The following is a 15,478-nucleotide window of genomic DNA, read 5'->3' as shown; positions in this document are numbered from 1 at the left end:
AGGTTAATCCCTCTTCTTTTCTCTTTGCTTGTTAATTCCCACTCATAATATCAAGCATAGAAGTTACTTTCACCTTTTCTTTCAAAGGAATCTGATTTATTTACTTGCCTTGTCATTCACCTATATATAAGGCATATATAATATGTGCTTATTTATTAATTATGAAAATAATAGAATCCATTTCTTAGGAAAGGTAATGGAGGCTTAAAAACCACAGGAAATGATGAAATAACTCAGAACTTCACCTTAGCTGAAGTAGAAGAGTATATTTTACTTATTTCAAATACAAATATTGTAGAATTTTTAGAATGTTAAAGCCAGAATATGTTGTCGAGTCCTAATAGAGCAGTGATTCTCAAACTTTAGCATGCATCAGAATCTCTTGAATGGCTTGTTAAAATACAGAATGCTGAGCCCACCTTCCAGAGTTTCTGATTGATTAAATCTGAGGTGAAGCGTGATAATTTGCATTTTTGAGAAGTTCCCAGTTGATGCTGAAGCTGCTGGTGGGGAAACCACAATTAGAGAACCACTGTAAGAGAGGAAGGAATGGTTGGCCACTCGGGCATTGCCTCAGAGAGTAATCAGGGTAGTGTATGTATGGTCCTCAGCCTTTTAGTATATCCAGAGAACATCAAACACTGTGACCTATGCTATTCAAACCCAAGAAACAGAGATAAGCTGGAATTCCCATTATTGTAACTGCTGAATGAACCAGACTCTTGGGGTGACAGGGCATGACCTCTTACCCCCTATACTTTGATGGAGACCTTCACAAATTCTTGTTCTTTGAGTGCCTTTTATTCTTAGACTAGTAAAGATATATCCCTTTGTTTTTGTTGTGCTTGCTCCTATTACTTGGTTTTTATTTTATTTCAATTCTACTTGGTTTCCGAGGTGACTCACAAATAGCCACACATTTATAAACTATTTAGGATAGGGTTGCTCTCACAGCAATAGCTAATCATATATATCTTTTATCTGTTTCTCTCTCAGCAGTAATCTCATTTCCAACTTTTAGGGGCACATTATTGAGTCCCATATATAAATTATGAAAGAAATTTAAAGATCATCTAGTTCAGCTACCTAATTTTACAGATGAAGAAACTGAGGCAATCAGATAACTTTGCATATCATCTTCATAGCAAAAAGACTTGGATTTTAACCGTGCCCTCCCCCAAACCCTTCAGTCCTAAATCACTGAGCTCAGTCACCTTGAACGTAGGAAAGATGGGAATCAATAACAGGAGTGCTTATCCTTGCGAAAGGCACGTGGAATTGTAAAAAGTACATGTTTTGAAACCATACTTCCTTGTAAATCCCTTTCACTTATTAGCAGAATTTTTTTATTTTTATTTTTTTATTTTTTATTTTTTTTTACTTCTCTGAGCATCAGTTTTCAAATCTGTAAAAAAGATTTCAGGGCTGTTAATGGTTCACTTGCCTTCCGCCTTTTCCTCACTCACCAGCTGTATTCCTTTAGAAACCCTATAGTCACCTTCTAGTGTTAGGCTGCTGAAAAAAATCGGAGTTCTTGCCTTTAGTTCTTACTTCTCATTATTCATCCCTCAAGCCCCAGGCTGTTTGAGTTCTGCCCTCACCATTCTCCTGGAACTCCCAATGACCCAGACATCTTCTCAGTCCTCAACTGGTTGTTCCCTCTCCCAGTTTCTGCACTCCAACAGCCAATCTTTTATTCTCCTTTTTCTGCTGCTTCATTAACCAGTCCCAATCTTGTTTATTGGTTCACCATCTTCCTCCTCTTCATATTGCAGCTTTTCTTAGGGATGTGTTTCTGCCTCTTTTCTCATTATTCTGTGCTCTTTTCCTGGGCACTGCTAGCTATTCCCATAGCAGTATTTATGCACCTGTCTTTGTATGATTAACAAATCTACATCTCTACTTCTGTCATCTCTGCCAAGTTCCAGCTGTGTACCTAATTTCTCCATGCCATCCAGTCCACTGAAAACTTTTAAACTCAGTGTATTTTAAATTGAGCTCATCACTTCTTCCCCAACTTTAAACTATAATTTCATAAAAATTTGATCCTGTGTTTAATCAACTGACTAACTGATCTGTGGTGTTTGATCTGTTGCAGGGAAAGTCCTTCTGCTAGCATGGATTCATGTGCATTTCTGTCATCGTTTGTGTGCTCCAATAGGACTTTGCTGATTGATGGCCGGGTAGAACTCAAAAGAGGCCTACAGAGGCAGGAGCGACATCTTTTCCTGTTTAATGATTTGTTTGTTGTGGCCAAAATCAAGTAGGTATATCATACATTCTCTACTGGTTATCATTATAAAATTGTATTTCCGCTAACAAAGTAACTTTCCTATCATTGCTTACTGTAAGAATGCCTGACCTCTGTTGCTATAGTTCATATCTGAAGTGAGTTTTTTGCTTGTTTTGTTTGTTTTTGCAAAAAATGTTTCAATCATTTATTCACTCAACAAGTATTCGGATAACCTGCTCTGAACAAATGTAGGGAATGCAATGAAGAATGTAACAGGGATGGCCCCTGGTCTCTTGGAGCTTGTATTCTAACGCATGGGGGGAAATTGCAGATCATTATTAGTGCTATGGAGGAAATACGGTGCTCAGTGAAGAAAAAGACAGGATGTATGCTAGATAAGGGTAGTTAGGGAAAAAACATCATTAAAGGATGAAAAGCAACCAGCCATTCAGATTTTGGGAGGATGGACATTCTAGGAAGAGGGAACAGAAGGTAAAAGGTAGAAGGAAAAGCTTGGCCCTTTGGAGGAGTTACAAGAAGGCCTATGTAACTGGAGCATAATGAGCAGGAGAGTGATGTGAGGTGGGATTGGAGACGAAGGCAAGAATCAGATCCTCTGGACCTTTGAAGGCTGTGTTAGTTGTTATGTACTGCAGCATAACAGATTACCCTAAAATATAAAAGCTTAAAATGACAGACATTTCACCTGGTTTCTCTAGGTCAGGAATCTGGGAGTGGCTTAGCTGGGTGGTTCTGGCTCCCACGAGGTTGCAGTCAAGCTGTCGGCCAGGGGTACATACTACATTAGAACAAGTACTAAAGCCACATGGGACCTTAGGAACCATTTTTGAAGTTACTTTTGCAGTAAAATAATGGATTCTCATTTTTTAAAACACAATCTGTTTCATAAATATTAAAGTATTTAGAAAGAAGTGAATATTCTTTCTATTTATAGCCATATTGCACTCACTGGGAAATTACTAAAAGGAAATGACTGTACTTACCTTACACCCTCTTAAGCCGTCACCAGTCTCACATTTTATTTTCTAAACAAATACAGAAAAAATAGTTCTGTTTAGGTCAAAAGGATGAAGAAGAACAAAGTACTGATCATTAAGTAGAATTATCATCAGATAATGTGGAAAATATCATGATCTATACTCCCCAACATTTAATAAAATATCTCTGTCATAGATTGGGGGAAATGTCCCTAGAATCCTCTGTATTTCAACTGTTCACTGAATATTCCTTCCAGTGTAAAGATTAGAGGATAGGAAAGCAAAGAAGTGTATCTTCCATCTTAATAAATTTGTAGTAAGGGTCTGCATTGTAGAAATAAAGAATTTCTTTTTTGGTTGTTTTGTTTTTTAGCCAGTTCAACTTAGATACATACTTTTCAATTTCTATTGGGATAATCTAATGCTGTTGGGCATTTAGAGTGAAAAATCTGAAGAAATCGACTATGACTCCAGGACAGTCCATTTTAATATAAAGCTTTATTGGAATACTTGTTTTAAATATTTTCAAGCTAGCTCATCTAGCTTAATGATCATAAAATTCATGAGCTTTCTCCCCACTACCTCCATAATACGCAAATAGTTTCATTTAAAAAGCCCCACAGCTCTGGAAAGGCGAAAAATAAGCCTGAGGATATAAAAGCTGAAGGGAACTTCATGGAAAGACACTTACATCTAGGTGTTTTACAGGAATAGCAATATCCAGGGGCTTTTTATACATGCTTTATGGTTAAGAATATGAGCTCAGAAGTCAACACTGTCCAAGTTCAGATTCCGGATCTGCCTCTTAAACTATTTGACTTTTGGCAAGTTACTTAATCTTTCTGTGGCTCCATTTCCGTTTCTATAAATTGGAGGTAATACCTATCTCATACAGTTATTTGAAGATTAAAATACGTGTGTGTAAAGTGTTTAGAACAGTAACTGACACATGGTAAGGTCTCAATAAATATTTTCCATTATTATTATTATTATTGGAAAATGGAAATCATTGTTTGGACTTTTAGATAGCTCCTTCTGTTTGGTATCAAGAGGTTGATAATCTTGGCACTTTATTGATCTATACAGAGGATTGTTAGAGACCAGCATTAGAAAACACAAAATATGTGAAAACCAGCAGATATGTGCCTATCCTTCCAAAAGGTTTTGTAGTTTTAGTGTTATATTACCTCAATAATTGTCATCTAGGAGAAATATTTTATCTGTAATTGTAATTATGTTTCATAAAAATCTTAAGATTCATAGTCATAAGGTGAAAAATAGAAATACGGTAAGAAGCCATTGCATCGCAAGGCACTTTTCTAGTACACTCAAATCAGTGTGCCCTTTGGAAGCATAAATGAGGCCTTGGATCTAGATTATCCTTATGTGTTACTCCTTCAAAAATCCTTTTTAATTTCATAAATCTCCCTGAAGAATTTTAGTTTTAGATGTTCCATGAATCAGAGGAGTTTTAAAGATATTTCCATATGAGGTGTATTTGATTTCATTTTAGCTTTTAGTATTTCCACAAATATTGCTGAATGATAGGAGGAACCCTTTCCCTAGGCATTCTCTTCATCCTTCCCAGTTTCTTCTAACTATTTATGTCTCATGTCCATCATGAGCATTAAATATGTTACTTAGGTCAAGAGTTATGGTGATTTCCATATCAGAGGTCTAAGGGAGATTAGATAGAAATTATCAAAAAGCAGTTTCATTGCTGACATAAAGTAGATCACTGTCTGGGTCCACAGAGTTTAATTTTAAGTGAGTCTACCCCACTTATATATGATATTTTCAGGCCTTTTTTGAAGTCGGTGTTCTGTTTTTAGGCCACAGTTTTTCAGTTTTAGCCAGAATATGAGGGGGAAATGGTAGGAACAAAATTTCAAGAAAGGAAATTTTAAATAACCTGTGTTTCTAAAGGTTAGAGAATCTTGTAACCACTCAGTTGAAAATGCATTATAAATTATTTTAATTACTTCGAGTTTATATATTTTAGTCTATGTCAAGAAAATAATTGTATAAATATTTTAATAAATCGTGTATTTTTAATCTTTTGTTCAGGCATCAAATCTTTTTTAAACAAACAAGTTATAAATAATAAATGTTAGTCTTTTATAATAGCAGTAAAGTTAAAAGTAGATTTTAAATGCAAATGCAGTGTTCCACCTATAGACAAGTCAGGTAGCCATTTGCTGCCATAATTGCAGACATAAGGACTAATTCACCAAATGTTTCCAAGGCCTTCTTACGGCAAGATTCACTCAGCAAACAAAAAAGTTTACTGTTTTACAATTTACTGTGTTAGACACTAAAGATAAAAACCAATGAATAAGACATTCTTTGCCCCTGATTAGTGAATCAAGCACAGAAGCTCTCGTAAGATTTAAGAAACAAAATAACAAGAGAAACTGTTTGGTTTTTATCTTTCTAGATATAATAACAACTTTAAGATAAAAAATAAAATTAAATTAAGTGACATGTGGACAGCAAGCTGTGTGGATGAAGTAGGAGAAGGCAACACCAATGCCATGAAGTCTTTTGTCTTGGGCTGGCCCACTGTGAACTTTGTGGCCACTTTCAGGTAAGAAGCACAGGTTGTCCTGTATTTACAAGCTTAGCTACTGTGAAATACACAATCAGCTATATAATTTCTGGGATGTGACAATCAAAAGCAAATGTATGATTTGAGTGAAAATTGGTTTCCCAAGATTCATTCCTAGGCTGGGATATAGTTGGAAAACTTTTGAATTAAGAATATTTATCCTCTTAGCCCAAACATGCTTAATTGGCACTTTTCAGTTCATACCAAAACTCCTATCTTTGATTTTGAACAACTGCACCTCTATCCTGTTTTTGTTTTGCACTTAGAGAGTTACTGTTCATCACATGCACACAGTGCTTTTCTTTCTGCTCCTCTTCTCCTCACTGCCACCAAACTCCTCAGGCACCATCCTAAAGCCAGATACCTAAAATTTTTCAAGCTGTTAATCTTCTAATAAAGGAAGGGCATGTCATTAAATTCTGTTACGCACTATTAGTCCACCAAAAGATTTTAAAAACTTGTTTGGAAGAAATGTGTTTGCATCATTCTTTGTGTATCTTTATTCAATGACAGATTTCTCTAGTGATTGCCATTCCCTATTACTTAATTGCACTGGAGTTACAGGTGAAAGGAAGAAATTTTGAGAGGAATGGTACTACCCAAAGTCATTAATGAAGGGTCTGTGGAACTTTATTGTTTAAGGAGAGGGGGAGAATATTTGCATTGTATTGCTTAAAGTACTTTAACCAAATAATCAAGATTAACATCACCATTGATTTCATATGGCTGTAATGTACCCCTTGTTATAATGTGACAAGAAGGGCAATTCACCTCTGTTGTCTTCTTCCTGAAAACCAGTATCTCTGGTCTATTCTACTTCTCAAAACAAGGAAAGACTGAGAAACTGTCATAGACCAGACACGAAGGAGACGTAACAACTAAATGCAATGTGGTATCCTGGATTGGATCCTAGAATAGAAGAAATTCTCAACTGAAAAACTGGTGAAATCCAAATAAAGTTGAGAATTTAGTCAATAGTAATGCACCAGTGTTGGTTTCTTAGTTTTGACAATGTATGTGATAATATAAGATGGTAACATTAGGAGAAACTGAAGTATACAGGGACTCTCGTACTATCTTTGCAACTGTTCTGAACATATAACATTTTCCAAAATTAAAATTTATTGGAAAAAAAAGTAGTGTTAAGGATTTCTGCCTTTGATATGACAGTGAGATATTAACAGACTGACTGCTCAATAGATAACAACTGTAAACTCCAAACAAAATACAAACAACAAAACTGCCTGAAGGTTCTGGAATGCAAAAGTTGGCAGATATTGTAGGAGAGTTGAAACTATGAAGAAGGCACCAGCACTGAGTGAGTTTCCTGTTCTTAGAGCTTTATTTAGCCTCAGGGCAGGCTGTAGTCAACATCATGGTGTGAGGCAACTAAAATGTTGACAAAAACTTGCAGTCTCCCTGGGCTGAAGTAGCAGAGCCCCAGGTCAGTCATACCAGCTGAAAAGTGAGGATGGAATCTCAAAAAGGACAGAATCAGAAAAGAGAAGTCCAAATTCTGTGTTTAGACTGTGCCCAATCTCTGGCTGATTGTTGAACCACACATGCATGGCAGATTCAGAGCAGCTTTGAAGTTAAGACTAAAAGAATTGAACTGAACTGCTGCCCACCACAGACAAGGTGGAGTTTGCAGCTTGAGTCTAATCAAGTTGGCTGTCTGCCAAAACAAAATCATCAACACTGTTCTGCAAATATAACAGAATCCAGAGGCTCCAAAACAAAACATTCATCTGTCTAGGATACAATCTAAAGTTTCTTGACGTAGAAAGAACCAGGAAAAGATCGATAGAGGCCAGTCCTGAGGTATCCCAGATGTCGAAATTACCAGGAAAGGACTTTAAGGAAGCTCTTAAAGTAGTAGGTTAAAGGAAAATACTCTTGAAATGAATGAAAAGATGGAACATCTCAGCAGAGAAATTAAATATATAAAAAAGGACCAAATGGAAATGCTAGAACTGAGAAATGCAATTTCTTAAATTCAAAAGTGGCTGTGTGACCTTACTAGAAGAATGGAATGAAAGAGGAAAGAGTTAGTAAACATGAAGATAGAGCAATATGCATTGTAGAGCAATATAAATTGTCCAATCTGAAAAACAGAGAAAGATTTTGTTAATGAAAAAAAACCATTGGGGACTTACAGGACAATATCAAAAGTATAATAGACATGTAGTTGGAATCCCAGAAAGAGAGAATAGAGAAGAAGTGGGGCAGAAAAAGTATTTGCAGAAATAGTGGTTGAAGACTTCTCAAATTTGGTGGAAGACATTAATATACAGGTTCATTGAACTTAGTAAACCCCAAACATCGTAAGCGTGAAGAACACTACACTAAGTCATGTCATAGACAAACTGCTGAAAACCAAAGATAAAGAGAAAATCTTGAAAGCAACCAAGAACAACAACTTGAAAACCTGTGGTCTTTTTATTAAAAACTATGGAGGTCAGAAGATAGTGGAACAGCATCTTTAAAGTGTTGGGGAAAAAAAAAACTTTCAACCCAGGATACTGTATTTAGCAAAAAATATCCTTAAAACTGAAGATGGAATAAAGGTTTTTTAAAAAACTAAGAATTCATTGACAGCAGATCTGTACTTACAAGAATGATAAAGCAAGTTTTTCAGGCTGAAGTGAAATACTGTCAGTATAAAACTCAGATCTTTAGAAAGGGGTGAAGAGCATTGGAAATATTTGGATAAATATTAAGGAAATTCTAAATGTCCTTAGGTTAGCAGCTACAGAAGCAGTCACTATAACATTTATTTAAAAAAACAAACAAAAACAAAAACAAATAGAAGCTGATGTCTTTGCAATCTAAGGCTGACAAACAACTGCAAGAACCTGTCAGGAATTCCCAGTTGAAGGGAACTGGAGGAAGGGCAAATAATAAATGTGACTTTTCTGTGCCTTACCTTGGGAAACATATCTCAAAAAAGGCCAAGAGGAATATCATATCTCTACCACTACATGTACTCTGATTCACACACCTAGAATATATAGCTACCAGAAAAATAAGCACAACACCTTGATTTTATAGATACCTGTACAATAAAATGGGAACATTGTTCAAAAGACATAGGAAATAATGAAATCAGACAATGATATATCTACAAGAGGAATCAGGACTATAATATTTTAACCTAAGTACCTAGTATAAATCTTTAGTCTACAAACTCAGGTATGCAGGAAAAGCCCATTTATTACATAGATCAAATTAAAACTTACCTTGAGCCTCCATTCTGCCAGGCTGGTAGAAAATCAAATTTTCTTCTTTAGTGAGAACCCCTGTTTTCTTAGGGCCAAACCAGAATATGAGAGATTTCTGTGATGCCTCCAAATTGGATGAAACCCTTCTTCTGTCAGTCTGTTGTGTTAACTGATGACATCATCTTTTTCTATGCCCAGATTTGTCCCTTTATGTCCAGAGATTCTCTGATTCCATGTTACATGTGGGGTGTTTTGCTGATACGAAAACTTTGGTGCCTGGGACTCACCTCCCTGGTTGCCCCTTACAGCCATTTCCTCTGCGATCTTTCCATTTCTATAGGGCACTTCAGCTGAGTGACATAGGGTTTCCAAATCACTCTCTGGGATTACAGAACTCTATCCCCTCAAATTTGAGGGAATCTTCTGACCTGCCTTGCTGTTTTTCTTTCTCCAAGATACACTGCTTTGATCTTATCTTTATCTTTTTTTAATGGGCTTAGGTGTTTATGAAACTGAGATAGCCAATGACTTGAGAGTACTTCTGTTTTTAGTCCTGTAAAATTGCCTGAGAGTAAGAATTACTAAAGAAAGATGAGTCCTGGGTTCTTGCATGGATCAGGGGAAAGAGGAAAATACAAGATGATCACATGCAAGTCAGTCTCAGTAAATTAACTTGACATACTTTATAATTTCTTTCTAAAGTAATATATATTGTATCATCAAATAGTGGAACACTATACAGCAATGAGAATGAATAGTCTTAAACTATATGTAATAATATGGATAAATCTCACAAACTTAATGCTGAATGAAAGAAACAAGGCACAAAATAGTGCATTCTATGCAGTTACATTTATGTAAAATACCCAAACAAGCAAAACTGCTCCATGGTATTGGAAATCAGGAGAGTAGGCACTAGTATGTGAAAGGAAGCACAAAGAGACCTTGCAGGGTGCTAGTTTGTTTCATAACCTGGGTGCTGGTTACATGGGTGCATTTAACTTGTGATCTTCAAGCCGTATACTTAAACTTTGTGCAATTTTTTGTATCTTATACAGGGCAGTTAAAGTTAAAAAAAAATGCTAAGGAATAATAAAGGAAATTTTCTTTAACTGCTTTGTAAAAAGTTTTAATGGGTCTGAAGAAAACTAATTTGTTTTCAACATGGGGATTTTGCTAAATAAATCCAAGGTTTGACCAAGTTGAACCTGGAAACCATCTGTTTAGAAAGGAGAGAATATCAAAAGATGCTAAGGAATTGTGAAAGATAAAAATGGTAAAAAAAAAAAAGACGTAAATCACTTTCTGATGACCAATCCTGGGAGGTTGCTTATGGAGAGAGTTGCTAACCAACAAAGTTAGAAACAAATTACAAATATTTATTAAATGTATTTTTCTGGACAGAAATGTAATTAGGGTTTTCAACTTCTCTAAGATTAGAAATATGATTTTAAAAGCTATTGAGTGACAAGACCATGTAAGTATAAACTTTAATTTTAACTTTAAGATTAAATGCAGCAGTGACTTTAGTAGAAAAAATGTTCATCAAAATTAATTAGGCTGTAATGAGTTGCTCTTAATCAGAAGAGTATAGAAATTACACATGTATTCTCTATGAAATGGTTTACTAAATTACCGTTCTGCTATTTGCATAAAATATTAAATGTTTGTTTTCCAGACAACGAACTGGTTTCTGGCCAAGATATTTCCATCCATATGCAAATTTCTTCAGAGTATTCTAATCTCAATATTAAGTATACTTTCAGGTTATTAGGCACTTAAAGCTGCAAAAATACTCTGAATGACATATGAATAACCTAGATTTACAGATGTGGAAACTAAGGCTGAGAGAAATTAAGTGACTTCTCCATGATCACACTGCTTGCATATACTCTTGGCAATCAGGTGTTTTGGTAACCAAATCAAGTACTCCTTCCACTATAAGAGCTACCTCCTATTGCTATAATATCACTTGTAAAAGAATAGTAAAGTAAGACAGAAGTTCTCCATCCAAGAGGATTTAATAAAACTTTACATAACTGTACAGTTTTTCCTAAAGGGGTATTCACTGCAGGGTTCTCCAGAACACAATTATGTTGAGGTTGCAGTTCACATGCAAAGCTACATCAGTAACAACATGCTGTTGGTATTTTCATCTGGATTGACAATCTTAAATATGTTAGCATATGCAGTTAGCATATGTGTTTTATGCAGTTTAATTTTTTCTTCCTGTGTTCTTTGATTGCAGTTCTCCAGAACAAAAGGACAAATGGCTCTCTCTCCTTCAGAGGTATTTTTTTAGTATATATATTTTTAAAAATTGAGGTCTGGTTAGATCATTTTAGACAAAACTTAGTCAGTGATCTCTCCCATCTCTTTCCCTTGTCTCTGATTTACCAATTGGACCTAACCGTTTTCTCAAAGCATGAAATAAATTTCCCTGAATGCAGGGTTCTCTTCTGAGCACCTCACAAATCAATTATTATTCTTACCTTTGAGCATATGAACTAAAATGGTCAATTTAGGTTCATCTGTTAGTCCCATAACCCTTTCTTTATAACCCTTTCTTCCCTCCCTGCCTCCTCTTCCCAACTCCCCAAGAAGTGGGATAACCAAGATGAAATGAAAAGTAAAATTAAATGAGTAAGACTATTTCAATTAGTAGGAGTAAATGAAAAGTAAAAGCCATTGTTTTGATTTAGTCTATTAAAGTATTACATATGCTCCTGTACTTTATAGTAAGGCACTGAGCCTGTCCAGAGAAGGCAGGGAAGCTTTAAGGGTAAAGCAATACCCAGACTTGCCCCAACCTGATTGTGCTTCTCATCCTCACCTGACATGGATGTCCCATTCTTTTTTGTGCCTATGCGTTAATGTCCTGAGATTTTTTTTAATCTGCTTTCAACCCATAATGCAGTCTGACTTTACTGAGTCTTTCTGTTTTTCTTTCAAAAATAGATATGTTTATGGAAAATATTAGCAAAATTGATTGATTTTAAAATAAGCCATTAGCCAAATCTGTCTGACTCAGTGTTGTTTTGGGTTGTTGTTGCATTTGATTAGATACATCAATCTAGAGAAAGAGAAGGACTATCCGAAGAGCATTCCCCTCAAAATCTTCGCCAAGGACATTGGGAATTGTGCCTATGTAAGTGTTTCTAAGTCAGAAAATTAAATTCCAAGAGCCTGCATAAGGCAGAACTCCATGGATTAAAAGAGGCAGGCAGGCAGGCAGGAGACAGATAAACTGTGTATGTGCTGTGGAAGATAGGCATTTAAAAATACCATTGTGGGGAAATGCGTTTCCCTGGGTATATGTATATCTTTGCATATATGAAAAGTAAACCCTAGAGAAAAGCAAGAGAAATTCATATTAAACAGTATTTAACATTTAAGCTTGGAAAGAATATTGCTTTTCAAATATCTCTTTTCTCTTTCTAGCATTAATATTTCTCTAGATCCTTTTAGTAGCAGCTGCAGAGGTTTGTAGTAAAGCTATTTCTGCAAGGAGGTATGTCCTTTTAGTGTTAAGCAATTTTTCCCAACTTGTCACTTCCTAAGTAGAAAAGTTCTTTGAGTGTTTAGGCATTGAATCCCTCAGGTTAATATATGGATGAGTTGGGAGAGATGGTATTTTAAGGGCTGAGCATGTTTCTTTCTCCCTGTGTTTATCATATTGGTCAAACAAAAATTAAGTCTTTATCCTCAGTTATGATGTGTAATTTAATGGCTGAAATTGTAGTGCAAGAGCCAAGGTGTTAATAACGATGAGCAAAACAGAACTATAGTATTTTTATGCCACTGTGGACTGTCATATTTCACAGCAGCTCTAGACCACACAGAATAGTTTTATTTGTTGGGTGAAGAAAAATATGTAGTGCAAAACAGTTATGTTTTGGCCAAAAGCAAAAGTTATGCAAATGTTCTGACCTAATCCTGAGTGCCAGATGTCACTGCTTAAGGAAAATACTCACATTTTTATGGTATGAGACAACAGAGATCTTCTGTAACAAAAACAAACAAAAAAACCCACTGTTTCTTCTGCCTGTTTTGATTCAGTTGTTGGTGGCAATCTGTTATATTCAGGATCTTCATGGGAAATCCCTTGAATCCTTTGTTAAAACTTTGATTTTCAGCCTGTGGAAAGTATGAGAATGACTGATGTTCCACCTTCATTTTGGAAAAGGAGACAGGAGATATGGTCAGGTTGGGTGATCTGTTTTTAAACACCAGTATCTTGGTTAAGGCAACGATGATGTGACCCACTCTGTCCTTTGCTCTCTGATGTTGCTTTCATGTCAAGAGCCTCAAAAAGGAGTGCACGTATGTGATGCATTCTTTATTGTTAGCCTTTAATTATACACAGCCTGTCAGTGAATTCTGCTAATATGGATCAGAATAATTACATTTTCAGTTTTGTTTGTTTTGTTTACTTGTTTACTAGCCAAAGAGCTCTATCCACTGAAACTCATTTGTTTTGTCTACCAGGAAGAAATACACATCCTGTAATTAATGTTTTGAGCATACATGCCTTCTGTTAAGAGAAAACATTATCTTAGAAACCAGGTACATTGGGGAGTGATTAGTATTACAGGATAGAATCTTCTCTTTAAAGTAGACTTCATGTGAGAGTTTTTTGAAGTGAATGGAGAGGTTTTCAGGTTAGAAGCCTCTTGAAGTTAGACCTCAAGTTAAAGTCCAGTATGTAAAATACCTGTGACGCTCGGGCAGAAGACCCTGGGTTGGGTGCACTGAGCCCTCCCTGTTGGGTTCTGAGACACTTCTGCTCAATCCTTAGAACTGCAAGGAGCAGTTTGAAATCAGTGCATTTGAAATGTTTTTCAAAAATAAAAATCTAACTAGCAGGCCACTTTTAGAGGCAATCTGTCATGTCAAATAATTGGCTCATAGGGAATATAATACTATAATGGAAGGGCAAGTGATCTGTGGGTTGCACCTAGCTTTATTTTTACGTCACTTTTGTTTTTTATCACTTTGTTTCCATTTATGCTACTTATTTGTGCTATTTAAGCCCTTTCTATCAGGTATGCAGCCCTAATTGCTGATTTGTCTGATAATATCATATGCAAACCTACATGCATGGTAAATATCTTTTTTTTGTTGGCATAGCATTTTTTTTTCAGTAATGTCTTTTGGGATTCATTGAGCGCTATAGATATCTCAGAATCTTGTTAACCCCTTTTCTGTTTGTTACATATTGTCTTTGTATTTTTAGAAAGCAGTTTCTCAGTGTAATTCAGCACAGAGTTATTGTAGATACCCTACTGAATGGCAGAGTTGGGAATAGAATGGAGCATTCTAAAAGTTTCAGTCCTGTTTTCTAGACTCTGGTTTTATTTAAAGCCTTTAAAGCTTTCAACAGTGAAAATCTTAGTAGCCACAGTGCCCGACACATAGGAAGTGCCCGATAAATGTGATTTTTTTTTTAATTCTAAACTTTAAATGTCTTTTGTAACCAGTTATTATTCTGATGTTGTCTAAGCTGACTTTATACCGTGCAGAAAATAAAAACCCATGTATGAAAACAGTACTCAGGAAGAAATCAAAGATGATCCAGCTCTTTCCCTTTTTAATTTCCCACTTACATTATAGAAATATGGTTAAGGAAATGACGCAGAGGACCAGCATCTCTGATTTTTTTCTTTTTTCTTTTTTTTTTTTTTTAATGTTTTTGGTCCATGTACTCTCTCTGAAGTATATTGAATTTTTGTCTTTCTTGCTTTAAGCTCTTATATTTTGTGAGCCATCCAGTCTTTCTTTAAGAGAAATAATTTTTATAAAAAGGCACGTTATGTAAGCAAATGAAAATAAATTATGATGAGGGTTTTTTGTCCTACTTGTTATGTACTTTACTCTGTCAACACTTGAAATCAAGATTTGCCTTTGGATAATCATTTGACAATAATTACTTGTTCACCTGTTTTAAATTTCTTACTTATAGCTGTATTTCTCATTTTTTTTTTTTTTTTCCTTTTTCAGTCTAAAACTCTCACGGTAATGAATTCAGATACAGCGAATGACGTTATCAACATGTCACTACCAATGCTAGGGATAACTGTAAGTTATTCTATTAGATGTTCTTAATTAGAAACTGTCTCAAATTAGTTAAGTTGTATTTTAAGTTTGGGTCTGGGTGGAGGTCAGGTGCCACATGATGGGAAAACAAGACTATAAAGCATGGGAAAAGATAGTTTGTTACTCACAGGTCCCAGAAAGAGAGGGGTGCAATGAGGGGTCAGCGGGAAGCTCAGTTGGCTTGGGGCACTCAGCCAGCGTGTGGGGAGCACACGAGCAGAGCAAGAGGGACCTGTGGGCTTGTGCCTTTATTGTGATCCAGGGGTGGAGGTTAGATTTCCCATGGGAGTCCAGGATTGGCTAGTTTAAAGCACATGCGCGA

The 15,478-nt window shown here is 35.8% G+C and overlaps 1 protein-coding gene across 1 annotated transcript in view; it reads left to right on the top strand.

Annotated features, from left to right (window-relative positions):
- ARHGAP20 (Rho GTPase activating protein 20) overlaps positions 1 to 15,478 on the top strand; it is a 110,528-nt gene that overhangs the window by 60,768 nt on the left and 34,282 nt on the right. Inside the window, exons 3-7 of the mRNA XM_037841381.1 lie at positions 2,099 to 2,263; positions 5,669 to 5,818; positions 11,309 to 11,350; positions 12,124 to 12,208; positions 15,061 to 15,138. Of these exons, the coding sequence (XP_037697309.1) occupies positions 2,099 to 2,263; positions 5,669 to 5,818; positions 11,309 to 11,350; positions 12,124 to 12,208; positions 15,061 to 15,138 (520 nt within the window). The remainder of the gene's footprint in view (positions 1 to 2,098; positions 2,264 to 5,668; positions 5,819 to 11,308; positions 11,351 to 12,123; positions 12,209 to 15,060; positions 15,139 to 15,478) is intronic.

This window comes from Choloepus didactylus, chromosome 6, assembly GCF_015220235.1.
Source record: "Choloepus didactylus isolate mChoDid1 chromosome 6, mChoDid1.pri, whole genome shotgun sequence".
NCBI classification, from domain to species: domain Eukaryota; kingdom Metazoa; phylum Chordata; class Mammalia; order Pilosa; family Megalonychidae; genus Choloepus; species Choloepus didactylus.
Note: the sequence above shows the minus strand (reverse complement) of the source record. Positions and strands in the feature narration are given on the sequence as shown.